This window comes from Acomys minous (genome assembly GCF_964271855.1).
Source record: "Acomys minous genome assembly, chromosome: 5".
Taxonomy (NCBI): domain Eukaryota; kingdom Metazoa; phylum Chordata; class Mammalia; order Rodentia; family Muridae; genus Acomys; species Acomys minous.
The window spans coordinates 57,707,239-57,734,609 of NC_140494.1; the positions used below are offsets into that span (position 1 = coordinate 57,707,239).

The window sequence follows — 27,371 nt, forward strand, 5'->3', positions numbered from 1 at the left end:
TCACTCTCTCACTCACTCATTCACTCACTCACACACTCACTCTCTCACTCACTCACTCACACACTCACTCACTCTCTCACTCACTCACTCACTCTCTCACTCACTCACACACTCACTCTCTCACTCACTCACTCACACACTCACTCACTCACTCACTCACACACTCATTCTCTCACTCACTCACTCACACACTCACTCTCTCACTCACTCCCTCACTCCCTCACTCTCTCACTCTCTCACTCACTCACATACTCACTCACTCACTCACTCTCTCACTCACTCACTCACTCACTCTCTCACTCACTCTCTCACTCTCTCACTCACTCTCTCACTCTCTCACTCACTCACTCTCTCACTCTCTCACTCACTCTCTCACTCACTCACTCACTTCTCACTCACTCATTCATTCATTCTGGACAGTGAGTCACCTGACTGTCCAAGACACGCTGTTCTCCCTACTATTTCTTAGGACTGGGTGAGCCAAAGCTGAAGACCCTCTTTTGGCCCTGGCAGCATCCTTGGTTCTCCTTCCTGTAAATCCCACCCCTGGCCTTGATCCATTCTCCTCATTGTGTTTGGCACTTTTGAGACCTAGCCACTGGCTGGCCCTTTAACACTTGGCTTTTTTCTTGGGTGAACTTCACCTTCTTTCCCTGATGTTGTTTACATAAAAATATCATAGATTCCCAGGCTGAAAGGGCATGATACAATGAATAAAAAAAGTACACTCAATTAAAGATACTTTATAGTACCATAAGAATTACAGACAAGCATAATTTTCTTTCTTTTTTTCCCTTTCTTTGCTTCTGACTATACAAAGATGACTATTGTTAATGTTTTTCCTGACGTTGCCTATGTACTTTTAAAATAGATTATTTATATTGCTGCTTCTTATAGTAAAAATTTGATACTATATTTTAATTCTTTAGATGGGAAAAAAGATTAAACTGTTTGACACACTCTTTTTCTGCTAATATTTTCTTTTCCTTCTACCCTCCCAATATTTCATAATACAGTTTCTTCTTAAAGATATTTTCAGAGAAAAAAGTTTGAACAAAAGCTAAAAGATGATATTCAGAGCTTCCCCCATTATTCACATGTAAATAGTTAGAGCATAATCATATATTATTTTATGAGAACCTGTTGTTTCTCCTGCACTTTCTCTGCAGTTTAATGACTGTTTTCTTATTTGCTTTTACATAGTTCTCACTATTTCAATTTTAGTGACCTAGTAAAAGACTTTGTGTAGTGACATTAATGTCTTGAACCTTATCTTTCTGCTCCAGTTTGGAATAATTTCTTCTTTTAACACCAATTTAGAACTGTGCTTTAGTTTTCTCTTTCATTACATGATCTTTTCCTTGAACATCATGTCTCCTTTTCTATTCATAAAATTCTTGTCTGTTTTGAAAAAAGGAGGAATTAATGAGAATTTTTTGATACTTTGCACATCAGAAAACATTTTGTATTATAATAATTTCAACATTTAATTGATGGTTTAGCTGGGTATAAAATAGTAGTTTTGAAGATTATTTTCCCTAAGACTTTGATGATATTACTCTTTTATTTTGTGGATCTTATTGTTACCATTTTAATTCTTTTTTTTTTTTAAATTCTTTTTTCTTTTTTCTTTTGTCTGTCCTTCAAGGCTTTTAGTATTTTCTTTGTATGAATGATTGCATCAGTGAAGGGCTAGACAAGAAAATAGAATCTGTGTCAGGTAATTCAGCAGGGGTTTAATAGAATGAGCAGAAGAGCTGAGATTCCAAAAGGAATAGTGAAGCAAGTCAGAGATTAGAAATAGCAAAAAAGTCACCAACATTCCTAGAGCTAGAAGGCCCAAGGAAAAGAGACTTTTAATAGATCTCTAAAGTTAGGGCTGCCTACGAAAACTAGAAGGATGGAAAAAATACAGTCTTTGCCAGAGACATTACTCAAGGCAAAGAGAGAGTGAGGGAGACATGCCCTAGCTTTTTCTTCCTTCTGGTTCTATTCTCCTGCCTCGGTGAACTGAACTAATCAGGGGTCACATGACAGTGAAATGCACCGAGAAGGAGTTATCTTTCTATGGTGTAGAGCAAAGGGAAGCAAGGGGAGGGAGGGAAAAAGAATTAGAAAACAAACAAGCAGAAAACTGGGCTGATTGGTGAATGAAAATTTATAACAATGAGTCCTGGTGAGAGTGTGTTATTTTTTTAATTTTTATATTTTGTTATTTGGAAGACAGAGTCTTGCACTGTAGCCCTGGATGGGCTGGAACTCGTTATGTGGCTCAGCCTGGTTAGGAACTTTTGACAAGCTTACGGTATTAACCTCCTGAGTGCTGAGATTATAGATGTGAGCCATGGTGCTGGGCTTGGTCTGTGTATTTCAAAATCTTTATGTTGTGCCTTTAGTTCCCTCTTTCTGTAACTGTTAGAGTTGAGTGTTAGCCATCCTTATCCAGTTCTGTTATTTTCTCTCTTTTCTTCTTGTACATACGCTGTCAAAGCAAGTGTTGTTTCTAATTCTGCCTTTCTCTTTCCTTTTCTGAGAGATTGTTCTAACTTTACCTTCCAAACTACTGTATTTGAAAATGTCTGTTATATTTTTAATTTTCAAAGGCTTTTTAGGTAGGTGTGGTGGTGATATCTATGATTCTGAGAAACCAAGGCAGTAGGATTACCATGAGCTCCAGGTTAGCCTGGGCAACATAATGAGTTCCAGGCCAGCCAAGAATGTGTACAGCCAAGAATGTCTTCAAGCAAAAAATTAAAGAGAATAGAAAAGAGAAAGACAAAGAAAAACTTCCACACTTTTCTCTTGTCTGAGTGGCTCTCCAGCACTTGAGTTTGGTTCTTGGATACAGAGGCTCATCTTCCTATTATCCCTTCCACAAGTTCTAAAGTACATGCTATTTTTTTATTTTGTAATGGATGGTCTGTCTTAATTTAATAAATGAGCAAGGTGAATCTTCTTCTATCTAAAAGCACATTGAATGAAGGCTTCCCCCCCATAACTGATAGTATTTCTCATTGGTTGAGATAGGAGTCTTCCCATCTTTTTAATGGCCTTATTTATCCTTTATTGCCTATTTCTTTGAGGCTCTTATTTTTTGCTGTTTTGTTAACATTTATCTCTTTGATTTTCATAGCGGGAGCATTCCTTAGATGTTGTTCTGCCTCTGTTTCTGAGTGCCTCCTTCAGCACTGTCCAGGGATCTGAATTTATAGTAAACTTGTCTAAGTGTGGACTGTATTGAAGTTCTCTGAGTATCAACTTCTCTGTTTCAAAGAGTTACATTTTATCTTGGGCGGGTCAATTTCAATGAAAAAACTCTCTCTTAAACCCTCTGGCGAGTCATTATGCTGTATTACCTCCTGAGAGCCAGGAAGGAGTGCCACCTAAGACTCAAGACTTACAATTTTTTTTTACATTATCCTCAACTTTGTATGTTACCCTGTTGCCACGTGCTCCAGGCACACTCTTCTGTCCCCCCATCTTTATTCAGTAATGGACCTGTCTTGTGGTGAGATGGCATGGAGCAGGGGACAATTGCTTCTCTGTGTAAGCTCGATGGGGAGCCAGGAATCTAACTTCGTGTGTGTGTGTGTGTGTGTGTGTGTGTGTGTGTGTGTGTGTGTTGTGTTAAGAGTTCATGTGTGTAGGGGTACATGTGTGTGTACAGATGTATATAAAGCTAGAAGAAAACCTACGGTATCATCCTTCAGGTACCATCCATCTGTTTTTCTGGAGACTGGGTTTCTTCCTGGCCTGGAACTGGCCAGGTAGGCTAGACTGGCTAGCCAGGAAGCCCTACAGAGTTCTCTGTCTTATTGGTCATGACCGGCTTTTTTTTCAAACCTGGATTCTGGGGATGAAACTCAAGTTCATATGCTTGCAAGGCAAGTACTCTACTAACTGAGCCATCTTCTTAGCCCAGGTATGAATTTTTAAGCATCTAGTGTTTTTGCCCCCACTGCACCCACCTTCAGAAGTTACCCATGTCTTCAGTTGTACAGCGTCTGACTCCAATGGCTGTGCTTCTTGGAGTCCCCTTACTATGCTTCTGAGTACTCCTCAGTTTGGATTCATAGGTCTATTGATGTTTTCCCTGTCCCCATTTCAAGGACTTTCTGCTTCCATCTACAATTTCCTTCATGGACTTGTTAGACTTGCAGGCTTACAGCTTAAAAAACCCACTTGTCTCTTTATGGAGACTCTAAAGAGAGTGTGTGGTTTACTGGAAGTCTTGCCTTAATTGTTGAATCTCAGTACAAGTATGCTATGGTATTGGCATCTGTTGTGGCAGAGAGAGAGAGAGAGAGAGAGAGAGAGAGAGAGAGAGAGAGAGAGAGAGAGAGAAGAAGAAGAAGGGGGGGGAGGGAGGGAGAGAGGAGTAGGTGAGGATATTTGTTTTGGTCTAGAATTCTTTTTGGCTCTTTGGTTATATTGTCCTTTTAATGCTGAATTTTTCTTGATTTACTAGATTAACATTTTTTCCTTGTCCCCAAAGGCACAACTTTGCCTTCTGTGATTATTTGTGTGTGTGTGTGTGTGTGTGTGTGTGTGTGTGTGTGTGTGTGTGTGAGCATGGTAGTGAGTTTTGAATCCAGGCCTTTGTGTATGTTAGGCAACTGTTCTACCATAGAGTTATATCCCCAGCCCTCTTACTTTTACTTTAGCTTAGATCTTTGTAAGCTATTGAAATTAGCATTAAACTAGCTCTGTAGCCCAAGCAGTCTTTGAACTTCCAATCCTCTTACCTTGATCTCCCGAGTAGCTTAGATTATAGGCGTGTGCCACCAAATCATTCCTTTCAAGGTTTTTTTCTTTTAAAAAACCAAATGAGCAACATTGTGTGTGTGTTTGTGTGGATGTAAATGGCGCATTATAAACGTACAGGTCAAAGGAACACTTCTGGGAGTTGGCATTTGAGTTGTATCTCCCTTGTTTTTGCCTCTTGGTTGTGTACTGTAGGCTAGATGCTCCATCAGTTTCCAGGTGGTTGTCCAGTCTGGTCTCCGCCTCTCTTTTGTAGGAATGCTGGTGTCAAAGGTTACACCCAGCTTTCTACATGGGTTCAAGAAGTCTGAACTCAGGCTGTCAGGCTTGTCTGGCGAATGCCTCTACCTGTTGGACCATCTTCCCAGTCCCACTCCTTGGACTTGTCAGAAGCAATTGTACACAGCAATAACTACTCATGTGATGTTTTCTTTATAGGTCCATCGCATTGGTATATATACAGACTAAATTTTATTTTGCTTTACGTCTGAGACAGGATTGCTTCTTCTATTTTAGCTTTTATGCTGCCTTCTTTTTAAAGCCCTCCTTTGGGCCCATGTGTAGGAGCATCTCATAAGGCGTCTGGTTACCCGTGGAAGTCGAACTTTAGGTTTTAAAGTACATTTTCTAAAAGCTAAGCCGATTCACTTTTAAGACTAATTAGTTAATTCTAATTCTGGCATAATTACTTGAAAATAATTGGAGATGTTTGTGTCCTGGAAGGTTCCAGTACTTATCGCAGCGTGATGTGGCGAGTTGTACTCCCTTTCTGGATGCCTCATTATGGAGTGAAAATTTTCAGGAAAAATAATCGAGTCGTACAGGAACACAAACACATCCTGAATTTCCTAGTACAGAGCTCCAGGTGCCAACAGAGCCTGAGCTTGCAGAGACCACCTTCTTACTAATCTCCAGATGTGAGCTGTCCTAATGCCAGAGGACAATCCTGGACTACAGCAGTGGGTTCCGGCTGAGGAAGGCCTTGGTCAGGTCCCGTGACTCCTCAGCTAGACAGCTCTAGATTCCAACGACCACCTCATAGGGTCCTCCCGTTTCTAGGTCTCAGCCATTGACAGCTTCTAACTTCTAACTCGACTTAGTTTAAAAGCTAAGTGACATTGTCATTATGCGAGGACAGAATTTGATTATTCTTTGTTGCAAAATTACCTCCTAGTCGACACACGCACGGGCCACTGGAGGTTTGTACACATCTGCACACACCACTCTAGGAGAATTTTGTTACAGTAGAGTATTATGCTGTTTGTAATACCGCATCCGAGAGGCCTCTTGGAACTATTGTTGTAGATGTAAAGTATGCGGAAGCAGCTTTTCTTTAGCTCTGAGCTGACTGCCAGCCCATAGTGTTTAACTGCAAGGCCAAGCTGGACTGCTGGGCACATGTGCTAAGGAATTGCAATGCTCCGTGCCCTTTTGTTTTTGCAAGGACGAAGCTGCAAGGCTTGCAGATGTAGAATTAGAACCTAATTTTAAAGATCAATTAAAGTCACAGCATCTTCCTGAGGACCAAAGTTTGATCCTCAGAAACACCTGGTGGAAGCAAAGACTTGACTCTTGATTCTCGCAAATTGTCCTGATTCCCATATATGCGGCATGGCTTGTGTGGTCCCTGCCCTCCTCCCCCAACAGACAATGAACATTACATGAAAAAAATTAAAAGGATGTGTAGTGTCCACTAAAAAAAAACAAAAAAACAAAAAACAAAACAACAACAACAACAAAAAAACCATAACACAAACAATTCTGGATCCTTAGTACTCTCTGAGGTTTCAAATTCAGTTTTACAGTTTGAAAAGTGACCTGTTTTTAACTTGGGGTAGAATTTGGTAAATACCACTTTTATTTCTAACCAGGTATTCTGAGCAGGAGGGAATTGTATAACCTGGGGTATTTGCTCATTTGTGGTCAGCAGGCCACCCATGGCTTGCCTTTTCCTTTTCTTTAAAAGTTGAAAATTTGACTAATTAAACAAGTATTGAGGCAGAGTCTGATGGCAGGCAGCATTGCTGAGGAGGAGGTGAGGCGGGTGTATGGGAAATATACTTCCTGTGCCCGCGTCTCCCTCTGATGCTCACAAATGAACGTGGGCGTGGAGACTGGCGGCTTGTCTAGGCATAGTATTGGAGACAGATGGACTTAATAAGTAATTGTTTAAAGAGGCTAGGTATGACATACTGACATTTAAAAGGTTGACAAACAGTGCTGTGATTCCTCTAAGGGAAGGGGGAAGGCCCAGCCAGTGTGGTGTTTGATCAAGGTCGTGTTTTGATACTAATTATGCACAGGGGAGAATTATGTGTGGAGGATGATATTAGTTAAAAATTTATCAGGTCGCCAATAAAATCTCGACTAGGCATTTTAACCCCCCTCTTTTCTCGAGTCATTTAATTAGATCCAACTTTTCTTAGTTGAAGAATTGGAAAGTTAGTTCTTCAGCCAAACTAAGGAAAGAGAAAGGAACCCAGCTGATGCAAAGGTATTTGCCCCACTTCTGGCAATGCTGTGGATAGTCAAGCCCTTCTGTGGGGGCATCAGAAGAGAAAGGGCTGCCCCTTCTCTTGCTCTCACTCCCTTTCCTCACAGCCAGCCCGGGAGTAGTTTGTCCAAATGAAAAGGCCTTTTCAGACTCTGGAGGGCCTTGCTAATTTTATTTGCGAGAATAAAATCAAGCCGTCAGTTGGTTTTTTAACAATATAAGAATGATGGATCTGCATGCAAACATATTAATAGGATTAGTCTCATTAGGAAAATGTAGTCAGGGTGATGGACGCATTGGACGACGGGGTTCACTCTAGCTACAGGAATATTGGCTGGCCTTCAAAAACACTTCAATGAAGATACATTGAGTTTTAAAAATCACTTTCATTTTCTTAAAAGAGGAAATTGTTTTAAATTATTTATCCTAGTAACTTTTAAGTAGCATGAAATCGTACTAATAAGCTCTTTGAAGAAACTGGAATAATTTGGGTTAAAGTGGTTTTGATTATAAATAAGCATTCATTTTCTTGTGTTTATTACACATAGGTAGGTGTGGCTTTCTAACTGTAAAAAGCTCTTGACTTAGCACACTGTGAAAATACTTAGCAAAGAAGCCGAAGGCTTACGCAAAAGGACCTCCAAGCCAGGCATCCTGTCTCATCCCTTTGGAAGGCAACCTCTGTTTTGTGCTAACAGTGTGTGTGGTGATGCAACTAACTTGAGCCACAAAGACAATTGCTGTGGTGGGGACAACACACTCAAAGACGCACAAGCGATACTGCATCTCCTGTGCAAAACCATCCCCGGCTGAAATGCTAAGCAGTTTTTTTTTACTGATTAGAGTAGAAGGGCACTCCGTCTCACATGGGCAACTGACTTCCTCACAACTGAAATACAATGGAGTTATTTTCAGAGAATTCTGGTTGCCTCAAACACATACTGTAGACACCAGACCAGTTTGACTCCTAGGAAGAGCGCACATCAGCCTGAAAAATTGCAGCAGTGAGTGAATGAGTGCTCGAAGGCCTTGGGAGGGAACTATTAGAGGCTGAAGCACAGCTTGCCTTTTTTCTCAACTTCTCATCCTTTGTGCTCCCCGGGGTCTTGGTGTCCCTTCTTGCCTCGGTGGGGACTCCGATATATGAAGATGTTAGCGCTGTAGATTAGCTTCTCCGGCAGAAAAGGAAGACCCGAGGCAAATGAATCTACAGGAGGGATCATGTTGTCAGGGACTCTCCCTCTATGGGAGATACCTACTCCTGAAGTCACCCAGTGGCACTTTCCTACTTAACCTTTCTTACATGAAAGTTTGACTTTTAACTCAGCATCACAGCAGAGCAAGCCTGCATCCCAAGTCATGTGGCAGGAGCCAGAGGGGAACACCATGTGTTTCAGGCCTCTAGCTTGGAAGCAAGGAGGGTGATGGGCCAATTCCCCCCTTCCCCAGCCACTGGCCTAACAGAGGACTCTGATATTCAGATGCTGACGGCACCCACAGGGGTTTGTAACTATAGGCCAGAGATCGGGTTTTGGGGTGGGTGGGGGGACTAACCATTGATGCCGCTGTCTTCATGGGTTCACAAGGTGGGGAGCCCAAGGTAGGCGGCTCAATAATGTAGGGTGGCCTTGGTCGACTCACGTTTAGTCCGTCATGTTGGTGTGACATCATGGGTGTAGTCTCTGACATTTTAAAGAGACATAATCTCACAACAATCTCCCTTCTTTTGTCTGGCTCTTACAGTCTTTCTGCCCTTTCTTCCACAGTGGTCCTTGAGGCGTGTTAACATGGAAGAGGCTGGGGGAAGTGCTGAGAGTGGGAGAAATGGTCTTTCCTAGGGAAGAGAACATCACTGGTTACCCAACACCAAATGGTCAGCCCATATAAGTAACATACAGAGCAACTAGGTGGTACTTATGTATTTAGAAGCATACATACATGCACACATACATACATATATGTATGTAACAACAATTAATGAGAACAGAAGCCATGAATTTGGTAAAGCACAAGGAGCATCTGGGAGGGTTTGGAGGGAGAAAAGGGAACAGGAAAATGATGTAATTATACTATAAGCTCAAAAAGCAAAAGAAATGATTTAAGAAAGTTATTTGATGGGTGGGATGGTCATTTTTAGTTGTTATTGTGACACAATGGAGAGCTACTTGAGACTCAGTGAGGTCTGGCCAATGGGCGCTGCCTCTGAGGAATTTTTTTGATTATGCTAAACAATGTGGGAGGAGCCAGCGTGGAAGTGGGCGGCACCACTCCCTGGGTCGGAACTGTGTAACTGGAAAAGCAAACTGAGCGCAAGTGTGCACGTGTCTACCACAGATGTGCACGGTCTACTGCTCTCTGACTGTGGACATAATGTGACCAATTTTCTCAACATCTTATGACATCCTTGACATGGATGGACCACAATCTGGAATTGTGAGTTAAGCGATCCTTTCTCCCTTAGTTTTGCTTTTGTCAGGGAATTTTTTAATCACAGCAACAGAAATGGAACTAAGACAGTGGCCATTAATACAACCAATGGCATAAGGGCATTTGTGCGCCAGAGATTTTAGTCTGTTAAATGGATAAAATCATATTAAATTATGCTTGGATGCTATGAAAAAATGATTAGAAAGGGATTTCGTAACTTGAAGTGCTGAGCGAGGGTGTCCATGGAAACAGCCCAGCAGCAGCAAGAAGATCAGTATCCTTGGGCCCTGCAAGCAAGAGGAGCAGTTTTAAGTGATGATTTTTTCCTGGGGTCCAGCAAATTGTTAAACAGGAAGAACAGAATACTGTACTACTGAGGACTCAACCATCTTAACCAGCATGGCTTTTTAAAGTGGGTTGAACTTTAGGGTATTATTATGAATTACTCTCTGTTTTCTATTCCCCCATTAGAACAAACTTGTTTTATTTGATAACAATCTAAAAATGTTGGCTCCGTGGATTGTGATTTAGAGGCGGAGACTTTTATTTTGGTACATCACCTTGACTTTGGCTTTATTTTGAGCACCTTTCTCAATGGCCTACTCCACTCTGCTCTCTCATTACTGGAGTCAGATCTTAAAGATCTTAAAGAGACTGGAGTTCCTTATTTAGAAGCCTTGGACCATATTAACATATTAACTTGGTCCCTGCAGCAGTATAGACTTCACTAACCTTCATCTTTGGGGGCGTTTCTCCTGTTCTGTACTCAGCAGGAGCTTGTATTTATTGCAACCATCGGCCCATTCCTTGGATTGACCAGATTGAGGGCTGTCTTATTTATCTGGTGTTCTCTAAGTGCGTGCACCTTTGTACCAACCATGTGACTCATGTGTCATCAGTGGTTGAGCCTGAAGATGTTTGTTGCTCGAGCCTCTGTGACCATCATAAAGCCCCTCCCAAGCTCTTCCTTGAGGTGGTGTACTGCCCTAGGTACTCTAGGACAGCCAGTGCCTGTGCAGGTGGCTTCTGATAGGCAAGGAAAGAGGAAGCTTTTAAATGAGACAAACAAGTCGCTGCAGCAACCCCCTCCTCTGCCTGGAGTTTTATCTATTATAATTTATTCATACTACATCCCAATTGTTATCCCCTCCCTCTTATCTTCCCATTCCCACCCTCCATCCCTCTTCTGCCTATTCCCCTCCCCTGGGTCTAGAATAGACGTTTTCAGTTGATAGAGATGAGATATGATAGATATTGATTTACATTCAGAGTTGTAGACTCACCAAGATAGGAAAGATGTTTTCTTCAAGGTTGCCACATACAAATAGCGAAAACACTATGAATGTAACATTAATATAATTCCTGGTTATTTTGTGCTTCTTCTTGCTGTATGTAGTTTATTTTATATATGTGTAATAATGTAAATGCACATGTAAAAAATAAAAAAATATTTTAAAAAACTTTAACCATTACACACACACACACAAAATAAATAAATGAGACAAATAAAAGTCACACGAGCTTAGAAGAAAGCTGGGGGACAATGAAATAGCTCTAGTGAAGGTCCTCCTTAGAATAGTTATTTGGAAAGATGGCTTTCTCATTTGGAAGCTTGCTGCTGGCCCTGGCTGCCCAAACACCACTACCATGGTGTGCGAATTTTCTAACCAGATCTCTGTGTTAAAACTTCTTTGAGGATTTCTCATTGCCACTTGATTCACAAATATTTCTATTTCACAAGTTTTTCCCTCTGGCCCCTTTCTCTTAAACGTGTGTGTGTGTGTGTGTGTGTGTGTGTGTGTGTGTGTGTGTGTAGCACATACACTCATCTATAGACAGGGGTAACTGTTTCTCTGTAGATGACACCCAATTTCTGACAGCAGCCTGTCCCAAGAGTGGCAGGCTTCTACTTGTAGTTTGCCATCGGCAACTGGCCCTGAGTGACATCCACCTACCTACGGTGCTCATTCGAGATGGCTCCATGCACAGTTCAGAAGCCAAATACAGAGGAGGATGGAGGTCCAAGTCCAAAGAGCTTGTTCTGCAGACTGACGAGTATGTGAGGGCAGGGGACTTTACTAATGCCAGGATTTGAGAGTTCCACATGACGATAAATCAGAGGGTCTTGCAGGAGTCAGTGTCAGCGTTGCCATTTCACAGACTGGGACTGAGGACAGCTAGAGTCCCCATGCCACAGACTTGATCGACCAGAATTTTTTTAAGGACAAGTTCCCCAGGTGAACTGATGCACACATCAGTTTGGCGTGTGTAGCTGTGTGTGACTTGATGGGATGCACTGCAATGATGACAGTTAAAGAGCCAAGGTGAGCAGATAGCACATGGGGACACTGAAGTGGCCCACTATGAGTGCAGAGCCAGGGTGCAGAGGAAGAATGTGGCTGCCAACCTCCCTACTGCCGTAATTGTGCTCTGGCAGTGAGCGGAGGCCTCTGCATCCCACCATTGTGATATTTGAATAGACTCCTGATATCTTTGTTTCCTGAGCACAGTATCTGGTTAGGATGCTTTTCATATTCTGTGTCTTGACTCAGTGCATCATAACTGGTTCTTCAAGAGCAAGACTTGACTTTATCAGCAGATAATTTAATGAGAGCAGGCCTTGTTTTTCTAGATTTATGACCATTTACAAATTTTTCTATTTAGTATTCATGATTTCATTTTCTATTATATTGGCAGCTAAAACATAGTGTTTACAGAGAAGCTGCCCTCCCTTCCCCTGCTTTCCTGCTTTGCAAATAGCAGGGGAGGGCAGTCTGTTACTTGCTAATGAAGCCAAATTAAAGAAAGTGGGTCTCTCCTAGGAGTGGAGTATGTTAGTCTAAATGTTTTACAAAGCAGTGTATCTTTCAATTAGGGATAGGGGAGGGGTTTTTTCCCCTCAATGTTCAGTGCTTTTTGTATTTTCTCTTAAACAAAAATTTGCCAGTGCCTAAAATCACAATGATATTCTATTTTCTTTCAGGGTTTATAAAAGTTTTAGTCAGTATACTTATGCATATGATTCATCTCAAGTGAGTTTTTATATCTTCTGTGGTTTGAGAGTCTAATTTCAGTCTTTTTTCCCATTGTTTTGTTTTCTCTGTTGAGTTTCTCAGGGGTCTTAGTCAAACTTAGCCCGCTGTGTAAGGAGGTCTGTATTTTAGATTATTTATTTTGTTCTATTTTTTCTGTTTATCTCTATACAAATCTCAGTCTGTAGGTATATAGAGATAATATACCATGCCCCAAAATTGTCAATAATTCTTTAACTCCATCTACATATAATTTCCAAAATGTAGAACACTGAGCTTCCTATGAAGGCAGTGATAGTTAATTCAGTTTTATTAGTTTGGTAGCAAATCTCATGGAGAAGAACTATTAAACAAAAGTTCAGCTCCTTAATTCTCTGATTGGGACTGCTACTTTCTATGAGCCTCCTGTGTTGGTCTAGAAGTTTTGCCCTTAAGCAGTAGGGGTGGAATTCACATTATAGCAATCTCAACCAACAATGCCCAAAGAAAGCCTCTGAACAGCTAAAACACAGTGCAATTTATTGCTTTTATCATGAGAAAGGCCCCCAAATCCTAGCTTTGAGCCCACTTATTGCATTTCTGTTCTGATCTTAAGATAAGATCTCACGATGTTGCCCAGACTGGCCTCAAGCACGTGAGATTTAGCAATCCTGGCTCTCAGCCTCCTGAGTCACAGGGACTATCAGTACATAGCACTCTGCCTGCTTTAACCTCATTTTAAACATCAAGTGTTGTGATTTCTTCCCCTAGTTTGCAGAACATTAGAATTAGCAAGTACCCAAGATGGCGGCATGTTAGAGGAGCAGGAAGTGACAGGTGGCAGTAATATCAAGTCAAGTGAGTGCAGTTTCTGTATTAGGTGCTGGGCCTTGGACCTAGGAAAAGAGACGAACCTGTAATATGGCTGTATACTCAGCAGTAGCCATGTGATGCCTAGGTACACAGCCATGCAGACATGCAAAAGAGACAGATGAGGGAAGTGATCTAAATTTGTACTGAGTGCAGCTGCAGAAGAAAGGAAGATTATGGTGGCCAGAGGAGGTTTTGGTAAGAACAAGTGCACGGAAGTATGTCTATGAGTGGAGGAAAGGGAAGACCAGCTCAAGAAAAATAACAGAACTTAATAAAGATACTATTTACAAAAGGGCAGGTATGGAGGAGGAGGGTGGCGGAAAAACAGTAAAAGATGCCAAGCTGCTATAATCCTATGTTGAAGGGGAGAAGGAAGAAGAGGTCACCAAGCTGTAAGGCCTACAGCAATTGGAAAGAGCCTTCTGTCGTATTTATGGGAGCCAGCAGATCCTGTTACCTCACCTTGATCTCTTGCTGACCTTCCTCTCTCCCTCTGCCCTTGTCTCTCCTCTCTTCCTTTCCTGGTGTCTTTGTCACTGCCTTGCATGGTACCTGTTGTCTGACCTTGTCCTTTCTGTCAGGTTTCAATTCATGTCTTTGCCCATCTTAATGTCTTCCCTTGAAAATGACACAGATCACGTGGGTTCTGTACAGACATATGGGGGTTGGGTCACCAGCTTTCCAGAGACATCTAGCTGTATGTAAGTGAGATATCGAGGCTGAGGACAGATGCCACTCACTTGCTTATCTGAAAGCTAGTGATGATTACACCATTATGGATATTTGTAAATGTTTTTATTTCCTCAGATGAAGGTACAAGATAAGGGCCACACCTAACCTTTACAAATACAAAGTTGAGGCTGAGATCAGAAAATTTCTATCTCTGTTCTATTTATCTATCTTTAGGCCTAAGCCTGGAAGCTTCTAGATTCTGTATAATCCAATCTTTATAAACCTGGACCTTGAAGGCTTCAGTTTCCAGCCTCTGTCTGCTAACCTAGGCCTAGAATGTTTTCAGCCTCTGAGACTTACTGCTGAGTAACTCACCCTTTTTAGCTCTTCTGAACTCTGGGTGGCTGGTTCAATTCAGCTGTTTTGGCTCAAAACCCTTCTTCAAGGTGACATGTTCAAACTGGCTTCTCACTGAATTGCTGTGCTTGGAAAAACTGCCTCTTAACCCCGCAAACTGAACTTCACTGACTGCACTGACTGCATGAACTAAATGGAACTGAATGAAACAGTACAGAACTGCATACACTCAACTACATTCAACTGAACTGCAGTAAACTCCTCTCTCTCTCTCTCTCTCTCTCTCTCTCTCTCTCTCTCTCTCTTTCTCTCTCAGTCTCTCTGTGTCTCTCCTCTCTCCCTGAACTGCTCTTAAGTAGCCTCTCTTTCCTTTCTGTTCTCTTGAGAGTTGGGCACATCCTATCTCTGACTCATCACTTTGTCCGCACATTAATGAGGTGGCATTGTTTGGCATTAAAGATGTATACTAACTGCATATCTACACTCCAGACAGATCATGCTGTAATCCAGGGCACATCCGCATTCCAGATGGATCTCATAGACATAGCAGGCATTTAGATGTGACCCCCTGCCAGAGTAGCTATGTTGTCGCATTAAAATTTCTCTACAGATATTTCTTTTTCAACTAAGCCTTCCAGTCCTATGGGTGAAGAGATACGTGTGTGTGTGTGTGTGTGTGTGTGTGTGTGTGTGTGTGTGTGTGTGTGTGTGTTACATTCAAAGGGCACACATCAGATGATGCAATGTGAGCACTGGAAATGCATATAAATGTCTTTGTGACCTTTGCTCTGTGTTAAGCCCTAGAGTCCCATTCATTGCTCTTCTTCAGCAGAGCCCACGTTGATTTCCTTGCTGGTGTTTGCTCATGTCAACGAGTTCCCTGTGCTGGTTCTGTGGTCCCCAGTCTACCCTGTCATTCCAGTCATTACGGGAGATGATTGGGGCCGTGACTTTATGGTCTTTGAAAGACATATTTTTTTCCCTAAACCATTCTGCTCCAGGTGATAAAGGAGAAGAAATCCTTCTTCTGTCTGCAGGCACCTACTCTCTGGGGTATACAATTGAAGTTCCTCCAAGTTCATAGCATTGATACAAGAGTGTGGCTAAGCTCAGGATGGAGACAGTTGTTTGAGAAACTTAGGGAAAAATCCTATGCCAGGGAAGTCAGTTTAGAGAGGAAGAGATCTCCCATGCCAGACACAACAGCAATATTTTAGCTAGGTGCAGAGACATAGGTGGGGGGACCTTAGCTCTACTGTTGACAAAATGTCCAGCCTTTGGAAAGCTACCTGCCTTATTTTCTTAGAACTCAGGAATGGTACAGTGTGTTTAGATTAGATCTCCCCAAGGCTAAAATAAGCCAGCAAGTGATCAAGGGTGGATTCTATGAAGTCAGGATGGGAACAGAAGAGCAGGCCATCAGGCAATAAAAGTGAGACCTCTCTTTATGTGACAGTGGGAAGAGCGTTGTAGCACATGGAACATGGTGCTTTCTGCTGTTGCCAGGTAACAGGCTTTTAATGTTATGACTGAAAGGGAAATGGAATGAAAATTGATAATACACAGGGTTCGTTCGTGTGGTGTGTGTTTGAATGGAGGTGGAAATACGTGTTTGCATATGTGTACACGTGTGTATTGAGGCCTGAAGTTGATGGCAGGAGTCTTCCTTAGTAGATCCCACCTTATCCACTGAGGCAGGGTTTCCCACTTAAACCCAGAGCTTGCCCGAGCGGTGAGGGAAGCTGTTCCCATCTTCTGGGCACTCGAATTACAGGTGAGCCACCACGCACACCTGATATTCATGTGAGTTCTACAGATCCAAAGTCTGTTCCTCATGTTTCATAGCAAGCACTTTGCCCACTGAGTCATCGTCCCAGCCCTAGGCAATATATTTTGAAAGTATAAAGTATAGAAGTGTTACATGTTGATCAAATGTAGAATTATCTTTGGCCTTTGAGCTACCCATTGTAGCATTCCCAAGCCACTCCTCATGTCTGCTGCCTTCAGTGGTCCATGGGAATTGGACAAGATTCACTTTCAAGCTCTTACTCTAATGTATGTTTGACAAGGTGATGCTGCCCTTATTAGCTATGGGGTCGGGGGAGAGGGAGGGGACAGTCCATGGCTCATCTCTTACTTGCTCTTCTTCAAAATTCCACTTTTTCTTATGGGATCTTCAACTGAGTGGGAGGTTAGAAGGCACGTCTCTTTTAGAGGATCTTGAGAAATTAACACCCACAGCTTTCCTCATTTGCATCGGGAACCAACAGTTTGTGGTAAGAAAGATGGAACCACCGTGTGACATGCTTGAATTCGTGTGGATGCCACAAGCAAAACCCCAGGACAGTCTCGCTTGGCACTGCCCTTTGGGAGCTTTCTTCCAGCAGCCTCCACCTGAGAGATTTACAGGCTTTTTTTTTTGGTATTCAGGCACCCCCCTACCCCTTTTTTACAGGTCTCTCTTATGATTCAAGACATTTGAAGCAGGCAACGTGCTTTATGTACAAGCATGGAGCAATTCAACTAAACATGAATTTGCTTCTCCAGAGAGAAATGGGGAAAATACTGTGTGTGCAGCCTAACAGAGGGGCCATGCCACGGATGCCAACTCTATGCTCATTTGAGAAAGGGAAAATATGATCATTTCTACTCAGATTTCTCCATGACGGAGAACGTGGCTAGCAGTGCTGGGGGACAAGAGGCCATATCATGACTCCCATGTGTACAGCCTCTTTGCCTGGGACAGTGATGTTGTCTGGTGGAAACTGTAAGAGGCCACGCTTTCTTAATCCAATTTGCTCATTATCTAGTCTGAGAGTGGCTGCATTTAGGAACATACGAACGACTTCAGCAAACGATGCTAAGGGAGGGTTGTCTGGCTACAAGGATGTTATAGTGGTAGGTTTTGATTGTCAGCTTTTGAGGATCTGGAATCTCTGAGAAGCCAAGCTTCCGGGCACAGCTGTGAGAGATTACTTAGATTATGTAAACCTCTGGACATGCCTGGGAGGGATTACTTAATTGAAGAGGGAAGAAGCCATGCTAAAGGAGGGTGGCAGATTCCCTGGACTGGGGTCCCGAGTTGCATCAGAAGGAAGAAGCTAGCTTACACAAGCATCCATTTCTCTGTGCTCCCTGACTACAGTGCAAGGGGACTATTAGCTGTGCCAAGCTGCTGCTGCTAGGCCTCTGACTCCACGATGACTGCTCCTTCCGTCCTTCCGTTCCTTAGCTCCTTTTGGCAGAGAATTCAGGTAACTCAAGGTGTATTTGGTGAATACTCGAACAAGTTGTTTAGGTAAGGGAATCCCATTTCCTGCGATGGGAAACAAGAGCGTCATCTTTCACAACTAGGACCTTGAGGGTCAACTGTTGTTTTGTCCAGAGACAGGGAGGCAGAACAAGTGACCTTGTTCCTTCTAGTCTGGAGGTCCAAAGGGAAGTGTTTTTAATACAACTTAATACTGTTTTTTTCCCCTCTCTCACACCCCTCCCTTAATTTACACTTCCAATTTGCAGCAGCTGTAATGTGCTATCGGGCTTCCCTCCCACTAAAAAATGTGTGAGAGTGAGAATGTTCTCCTCGAGAAAAAGCCAGTCTCTGGGGTTTTGCTTCTGACTTGCGGGCTTATGAGGTAGGTGTGATGAAACCTCCTCCACAGCAGGCTAGGGTGCTGCAGCTTCAGTGGGGTCAGCATCTCTTCTGCTAATCGTGGCAGAGACACTCAGCCACTTTGAGGAGGTAACTGTTGAGATCCACTTGGAAATCAAGGCAGAAGGAGATTCAGACCAGAGTTTATAGCCAGAGCCTGTCTGTCCTGTTTTGACATCAAACTTGTTAGGTCTAAAGCCATCTGAGCTCATCTTTTTTGGGAAGACAATTGTTTTTATAACCTTAAGACAGAAAAGATGGGAAGGACCAGTTAGGGCATGGTGCTAGGGTGCATGACCAGTCCTCTGAGTGGCCAACATCCATCTGATGTCACTGGGAGGGGATTTAGAGAGGAGGATAAGAGGAGGAGGATGAAGAGGAGGAAGAGGGAGAAGAGAAGGAAAAAGAGGAGGAGGAGGAGGAGGAAGAGGAGGAGGAGGAGGAGGAGGAGGAGGAGGAGGAAGAAGAAGAAGAAGAAGAAGAAGAAGAAGAAGAAGAAGAAGAAGAAGAAGAAGAAATAATTAGTAAGCAGGGTGAGGTCCAGGAACTCTTGTCACATTTTAAGCAGGGATGCCTAGGTGTCCCAGGAATAGGAATTTACAGAGCATGACACACAAAAAATTTCAGGAAGACTGAGCAAAGCAATGGTCCTTTTCATGCAAAGGTTGCTTGCATGAGTGTGGATAGAACATTATTTTCTAGAGCATGGGCAACTTGATAGTGTTTATGCCACTGGAAAAAAATGACTCCTTCTCTGGAAGGCAACAGTTGGTAGCCAATAGCTCTTCAGGAAGATATGGAAAACCTAGAGCTTTCTTAGGGCACATGCATCCTCCACGTGCCACAACTCTGGTCCCATGCCTTTCCCCTGTGGCAAAGTGGTTTCCATAAAGTTAAAAAAAGAGAAGATAGACCTGTGGTCTATAGACCATGGTCATGTCCTGAGAAGTAAATCCAAGAGCTGAATTCCACTTATTAAAATTCATCAGCATGAATGCGTTCTCAAATCATGATGACTTCATGGTCTCAGTGAAACATTTGTATTCCATTGGAAAATTAAATTAGCATATTCAAGGCAGCTGAAAATTATCTTTGACTGGTAGATGTTATTTCTATAGCACTCTCTGCCTAAGAAAACAGTGTCTCTGAGACTTAAGTTTGACAGCCAAGAGTAAGAACCAACATCTGCCCAAGGCCCTCATTCTCTCAAGAGCTTCCTTAGGTGTTTAACACACTCTGATTCACTTAATCCCCAGAACAATCTCTGCGAGGTGATCCAGTGTTGCTAAGTTAAGTCTTGTGTTTCACAAACGAGCAATCTGGAGACCGAGGGATTGGGTGAGATGTTCAGGTTAGGAGTAGACTGTGGATCCAGCTAGTTGCTAACTACAAGATCTCTGTGACCTTGAGCCTGTCCTATATTTGACCTCTCCCTGAGAATCAGTGGGATACACCCACTCAGATAGTGCTTTGCTTTCTACTAGGCAGCATTTGGATTGTGATGCTCTCAGATCTGTCTATCTGGGGCTCAGAGTGTGAACAAGGAGCCCTGTTCTCCATCAAGTATAAAACGGATCAGTAAGACAGGTCCCTTATTGGATGCTACTATCCGGAAGTAGAAGCTAAGCAGAATCCCTCAGTTTATAACTCCTCAACTCTAGACAACAGCAACAATGAAAGCTAACTGGGGTGATGGGGGCAGAAGCTGTTTGAAGCCCTTTATGTTTCTTAAGTCAGAGAAACCCGACTTAAGGAGGAAGGTGCTGTTGTTTCTTCCATTTTCTAGATGAGGAAGTGGAGGTCCAGAGTGATGTAGGAACATGGCTAGAAAAGGCAGGTTTTAGGCTTTGGCAAATCTGAAGTATTTGTTCCTATAATGCAAAATAGGACTCAAGGAGTGGTAGGATAAGGACAAATGGAACTGGGTGCTGAGCTGTCCTGAGTGTGCCCTCGAGGCAGACAATGCCATGTGTGAGTGTGTCTTTGAATTGGGAGATACCATGTGTGAACATCTCCTTGAGTCGGGCCATAGAGGACCTCAATGGAGACACTCTTCCTGTGGGTTCCTCTTTAGAGGAACAGGCCCGGCCATCTCTCACACAAGCACCACCCAGGCTTCTCTGAGGAACATCCAGTTCTTCCTGCAGCCTTGGCTTTCTGTTGTTAACTCAGACTTTTGAAGCAAGGTATGGATATTTTGTGCATTTTGTACAGAGCTTGTCAATCAATTACCAGCGTTTCACGACATATTTGCTCATTTCACTCCAATTTATGTTGTAATGGTGTAGATGTCGAAGGAGAACCTTACGGTCTTGCTAAAGAGGAAGTAACGTAAGCCAAGTGATCGTGGGCCTACTAAGGACAGCCCAGGTCCCCCGAGGGGACTCTCGATGATCAGAAGTCCAAGTTTCTTCTGGTTATCTCCATGTGGCCTTGTCCCTCTTGCCTCAGCCCAGCAGAGCAGTTGTTGATTTTAATGTGACAGCTGTCAAGATATGCTTTTGCCCCATTATTTTACACGTAGTGTTTTCACCAACCTTCTGCCCTTCCACACATTTGTTTGTTTTCAAAACTCAGTTCAATATTCGTTACCACCCCTGAGCCTCTCTTCGTCATCTTCCCCAGTCTATCATACTAACCACTCTATTTTATATCTTTTCACTGTATCCTGAATAAGACTCTAGTACAGTACTGAGAACACTATGTGGATCATAAAACTAGTTGTTGATTCCTTGATACGCACCAATCACTTTAGGCTATTACGCTGTGATTCTTGTCAATTATCCTTGAAGAAGGTGCTACACCAAATATATGGGTACGGATGAAACAAAACTCAACATCATGAAGCCACTTCCTTGACTTCCACGGTCAGTGTTTCCATTTATGAAACTAAGTTTATGGGATGCCAGGGTTCTATACCATCTCTTTCCGGAGCCAGAGATCAAACAGAATGCAGTAACAGTCAAGACTGCATCCATGTATGCCCTTGGAGCTGGGCAGAGGGTGGGAAGAGGACCTGAAGTGTTATTGCCAATACGGAGGACAGCACTGGCCCACTCTCTAGGCAGGCAGAAAGCATTGGGTTCATCCTTTGTATCTTTGGTACATGTAGGCAATTGACAACAGTTGTGTTGAGTACGAACAAGTGGATGCCTAAATTTTTATCTTTTTTTTTTTTTTATGTTCTGAGACAAGGTCTTGCCATGTAGTACAGGCTGGCCTCAAACTCTTGACTTCTCTGCCTCTGCTTGCTCGGTTACTACTGTTTTATTTGTGTGTTCTACATTCGGATGTGGAGAGATCATGTAGGCTGTTGGAAGTTGGAGCGGGCTTCACTGGGGATTCGGGCTCATATTGAATTGAGGCTGACAGAAGGTGTGGGCAGAAGGGTAATTGCACGGAAAGAACTATCTGTAAGAGGCGAAGTTCCTGGGATGATTGACCTGGACAACCGGATGATTGCTTTGCCTTCTGTGATGTCTTGTTTGCTCTGCAAATTCCAAAGTCAGGGAGGGTTTTTCCTACTTAGTCAGTGGCAAGAAAACATGAAAAGGCTCTTGGTAGTTGCTTTCGATAGCTCTGCCCACTCCTTCCATTGATGTCTCACCTCCAGACTCAAGTTGGGCACTAGTTACTTGCTTGTGTCATCATCGATGAGCGTGACTCACCAGGGTCGCAGGCTCACCCAGTCCGTTTCCTTTGCAGGTGAACATGTTTGTTGAAGGGTTCCATGACGCCATCCTCCTCTATGTTCTGGCTTTACGTGAAGTCCTCAGAGCTGGCTACAGCAAGAAGGACGGGGGCAAAATCATCCAGCAGACTTGGAACAGAACGTTTGAAGGTACGGAGTCTGTTTCCATGGTAGCAGCACCATAGCCACATAAGCTGCTGTTCCTGAGAGTCTTGCCTTCTCTCTCTCTCTTTTTTTTTTATTCTCTCAGATATTACATCTCGACTATAGATTCCCCTCCTCCCTCTCCTCTCTCCCCAACAATCCACTCCTCTTTCATTTCGCTACAAAAAAGGGCAGACCTCCAAGGGATATCCTCCAAACATGGCATATTAAGTTGCAATAAGATTAGGCAACTGCCCTTGTATTTAAGGCTACATGGGGCAACTTAGTAGGAATAAAAGGATCCCACAAGCAGGTGAAAGACTCATAGACAGCCTCCACTCCCACTGTTAGGAGTCCCACAAGAAGACCAAGCTACATCAGAGAGGCTTCATCCAGCAACTGATGGAAACAGACTCAGAGAGCCACAGCCAAACATTGGGCTGAGCTCAGGGAATCCTGTGAAAGATGGGGAGGAAAGATTGTAGGAGCCAGAGGCGTCAAGGGTACCACAAGAAAACCCACAGAATCAACTAATCTGGGCCCATAGAGACCCAAAGAGACTGAACTGTCGTCACTCAGGGGGCCTATATAGGTCTGACGTTGGCCCTGTGCGCATATATATATATATATATATATATATATATATATATATATATATATATATATATGTTATGGTTGTCTAGCTTTCTCCATTTTAAAGCATAGATAATAAGCCAATTCACTCCACAGGTTTGTGAAAATAAGGTCAAATAATGCAGTGCATGTGAACATAGTTTGAGCAAATTCTACCGCAATAAGAACTGTCCTGTTTCTGCTTATTTAAATAACAAGTATACTATAGTGTGTGTGTGTGTGTGTGTGTGTGTGTGTAAGCATGTAAGCTAGAGGTTCATGTTAGGCTTTATTGTTATTCAATTTAGTTTTTGAGGCAGGGTCTCTCCTTGAATCAGGAGCTCACTGTTTTGACTAGACTGACTGGGCAGTCAGTGACATGTGTCTGTTTCTGCCTCTGACAGCACAAGGATTACATATATGAACTATTGTGCCAGCTTTTTACATGGGGCTGAGAGTCAGATCTCAGGTCATCATGCCTGCACAGTAAACACTTTTCCTACAGAACCATCTCCCTGCCCCCGTGTACTTAAAAATCCCACCCAACATAAGCCTATAGAAGCATCCATCAGTGTGGAAGATCTGCAGCCAGGCTTAGAGGCATGTTAACCCAGGGACACAGTCCCACGTTCAGACCATGTTGGCTTTAGTGAAATGCAGAAGATGTTACCTGTCATTTCCAATCTAGTGGTTTGAACTGGTTAGCCAGCCCAGGCCTTCTGCTTCTATTTTACCTCCAAAACACTGGATATTAGTTCCTTTTTTAACAACAACAACAGCAGCAGCAGCAGCAGCAACAACATCAATAAAAACTGAACAACCAAACAGCAGAAAAGTGTAAGAATAACAACACAAAAAGCATATTGTACCATCATTCCAACTGCCTCCATTATGTTTAAAAATGAGACTATGCCTGGCTCGGGAGCTTAAACAGAAGAAAAACGTACAAAATAAAAGGCTAACTGTCCGCTTCCCACCCTATCTCCTTTCCTCAGTGTGATCGCCATCAAGGTTTCCCTAGGTGACTCCGGAGGAGTGCCGCACTTTCTGCTAGCACACAGTATATACCACATAAAACATTTGCAAAGCAGATCTCATCGTAAACACCACATTTAATTCTAGTTTTATTTATATTACACTTTTAATTTTTGTATGTCAAAAAAATGCATATGAACATTCAGATCTAACACATTTTAAAATGAGAGTTAAATGTGATTCTGCCTTATGTTTATGTAATAACTTCCTTAGTTACTTTTGCTTACTTGTTTTGAGGCGGGGTCTCACTATGTACTCCTGGCTGACCTGGGACTTGCTTACGTAGATCAGACTGGCCTCAAGCAGGAGGCACCCCTCCTGCCTTTGCCTCCCAGTACTCGGATTACAGGTTCCACCACCACCAGCTTCTACTCTATCTTTGCTTGGTGGCTACTTCGGGTGGTGCCGGTTTTTGTTACTCTACAATATGGTGCCATAGGCCCTTGTTTGTGAATATTTTTCACAGAGAACATTCCTCAGGTGAGGGATTTGGGACTCAAACTATGTTGGTGTTTTGTAAAGTGCATTGAATAGTGCCAAACTTCCTTCTCTGTTGACAGGCTTCGTTGATTCATTTACCACAAAATGGCTTCTTTTAAAAATTTTTAAAGTTTTGAGATTATACTTAGATTTCTCTGTTTTCTTTCCTCCCTCTAAACCCTTAACTTGCTTCTCTCTGCTCTCTTTCACATTCATGCCACCTTTTCCACCAGTTGTTATTGCATATACATCTGCATGCACATATATGTATGTATTTATATACATGTGTGTACACATATATACTTCTAAATATAACGTGTTCTCTCAGTATAAGGTTACTTTTAAAGGTGATTTTAGGGTTGACTATTTGCCAAACATCTTACAGAAAATTATGCTAATCTATATTTTCTGTCAGTAGTATATATGAATGGTGGTTTCCTCTTACCTCACCAACACTCCAAAGTGGCGTGAGTTGGTTCCTAGAGCAGGCATCAACTTTCTATTTGTTCACCCAGTTCATTTGACAGGCATCTATGATGTACTAGGCACTGTTCAAGGAGCAGTGAAGTGAACTAAAGATGTTGCCCAGAACCCATTTATCTCATATGCAAATGTCTGTGTGTGTGTGTGTGTATGTGTGTGTGTGTGTATGTGTGTGTGTGTATGTGTGTACAGGCAATAAACACACACCCAGTTCCTGGAGCTGTAAAATAGAGCAGAGTAAGGAGACATAGAAGGTGGTGGGTGGGACTGCTGGCTTCCATGATCAAGGAAAGGTCTCTGAACACGGCAGCTGAGTGAGGAGGTGACAGCAGGTGCCATTTTGTTTAGGAGACTACTACACAGGGAGCAGCATGGGCACTGTGGTCTGAGTGAATGTGGTAGGAGGTTGTCCCCTGAGGAGCTGGGAGGTCCATGTGGCTGACATCTGAATATATGGGACAGTGTGATAGGACTCAAAGTTTAAGATGCAGTGGAAACCCCACTGAAATAGAAAGCCATTTAGTTCCCAGGGAGTTGGCATGCTTTATGGCTGCTCAGTAGCACATAGCCTTGTAGCTTTCTCATGAGCATCTTCTGGGAACCATTAACACCAAGTGCAGACCAGTGAAAAAGGAAGCAGGAGCCTGTATCCCTTAGTACCGTACTGGCTCTGTGAGGAGGCTGAGAAGCAAGTTAACTGAAAAGCATCTTTTCAGTTCTGCAGTGTGCCAGCTCGTCCTGTGAGGCCTTTAGTGTGCCAGAGTGTGCCTATACTTATTTGTGAAACTTTCATTGAGAAGTGAAAAAATGTCAATGACAAAGAACGAAGCCAAGTTTAGATTTGAGAGAGGCGTATAGGATGGTCCCCTCTATGTTCTTTGGCCTCAGCTCGTCTTCAGATATTAAAAGGGAAAGGCAGTAGTGAGGAGTGGAGCTCTAGATGGGGTTGCCCTTGTAGCAGCTATGGCAGCTACTGTTAAGTTCCATTTCTATATGGTGTTTTCAATGAACACCATGTTTTACTCTAGACAAGAGTAAGAGCTTTCATTTTAGACAAGTGGGTGGTTGTGGGTGAGTAAGCTTCCTGGATGAACTTGCTTTGCCTCTTCCTGCTTCAGCTGAGGGGCAGGAATCAAAGAGGGTATGTCATTCAGGGGCCATGTTAGGACAAAGTCAAATTTCCCAGAAGTTGTGCACAATACACCGAGAAACTGGTGTGTGGGGACACAACCTCGGTCAGGCACATCCCATTCTTAGCTATTACTCACTGCATGGTGTGGTCATTTGTTCTTGGTCTTGTGACAGCGGGACAAGAGCCAGGGTTGGGGATGCTGAAAGGCACCCACTGAGGGAGGCTGTTAAGAGAAGGGCAGGTGCCCACAATGGTTGGGATACAGTTTTGCGTAGAGCCAGGACATGCACTAAAATTTCTCTTATGCCATCTTGATATTTCCATTTTAGGGCCAGGTCTACCCAGTCAGTATGCAGCGAGAGTGTAAGGAATTATATAGCTGAGTCTAAAATTAGAACCTTACGTGTCCAAATGTCAAGACTGATGCCCACTAAGTTTAGAGTTGAATGGTCTAGAAAGCCTATTTTATTTGCTAAACAGTAGTCCATTTGAAGGTAGCGCCTCAAAGAACTCCAAGGTAGATGTGTGAAGAAAAACTCAAGTCTCCCTAACATTAAAAACAATTTTAATTTTAGCGGTTGCTCCAAGTGACCATTAAGTTGTTAGGCAAAAAAATAAAAAAAATAAAAAAAAATAAAAATAAAAATAAAAAAATAAAAAAATAAAAAAATAAATAAAAAATACCCTGGATGTTATTTGACTAAATTGGATTTTATTGCCATGAAACCTATGATCAACTCTCAAGACTTTCAATAAATGGTCCAAGAAGAAGCCGTGTTTCCTCCGCGTGAGAGGTCAGAGGGACAGGGTAAACAGGACTGTGGCTCAGGGCATAAGCACCACTCTAGCCAAACAGAAGGGGAGGGGGGTAGAGAGAATCATTGCTGATACCCAGGCATGGTTCTGCCATCAGCATAACAACTCCGCCTTCTGCTTGATACTCTCAGGTGAAGTCTCACTTTGCAAAGCAGCCACCCCGGAGAGTTCTCACCCTATTTCCTAGCAGAACCGCAGTAGCCTAAAGGTGTAATGAGGTCTTAGATTACTAGGGCCGTTTCATCTTATAAAATACTCTGCGAAACAGTAAGCAGGACACACCTTCCCAAACACCTCAGAAAAGGCTGACAAGTGATTCTGGATAGTCATATCATTTGGAGAATGAATATATATACACACATACATGCATATATGTATAAACATCTGCATGTGTATGTACATACTATATGTATGTAATTTGAAGCTCTCAAGGATGCACAAGTTGGGATAGGTGTACTCTTTGTACCTTGCCTGTAGTAAGAAGACACAACACGAAAACGAACGGTACCTCCATCACTCTGTTTCCAGCAAAGTAACCCAATGTCTGGAAAAATCGGTGGACCTTCAAACCACAACCCAAAGGACAGTAAGCCCAAAATACTGCCCTCTCCAAGCCACACAAGAGGATGGAACTTTCCCCTGGGATGCTTCTCAGTAGACACTCATTTTACTGGAGCAGCCATTGCTTCTAGAGCGAACCAAATAGATGGAAGTGCCAATTAAGAACA

The 27,371-nt window shown here is 42.8% G+C and overlaps 1 protein-coding gene across 4 annotated transcripts in view; it reads left to right on the plus strand.

The window, feature by feature from the left end:
- Positions 1-27,371, plus strand: part of NPR3 (natriuretic peptide receptor 3) — a 62,048-nt gene that overhangs the window by 26,300 nt on the left and 8,377 nt on the right. For all 4 annotated transcript variants that reach the window (XM_084783704.1, XM_084783703.1, XM_084783701.1 and 1 more), the window contains exon 4: positions 21,956-22,091. In XM_084783704.1, coding sequence (XP_084639830.1) covers positions 21,956-22,091 — 136 coding nt within the window. The remainder of the gene's footprint in view (positions 1-21,955; positions 22,092-27,371) is intronic.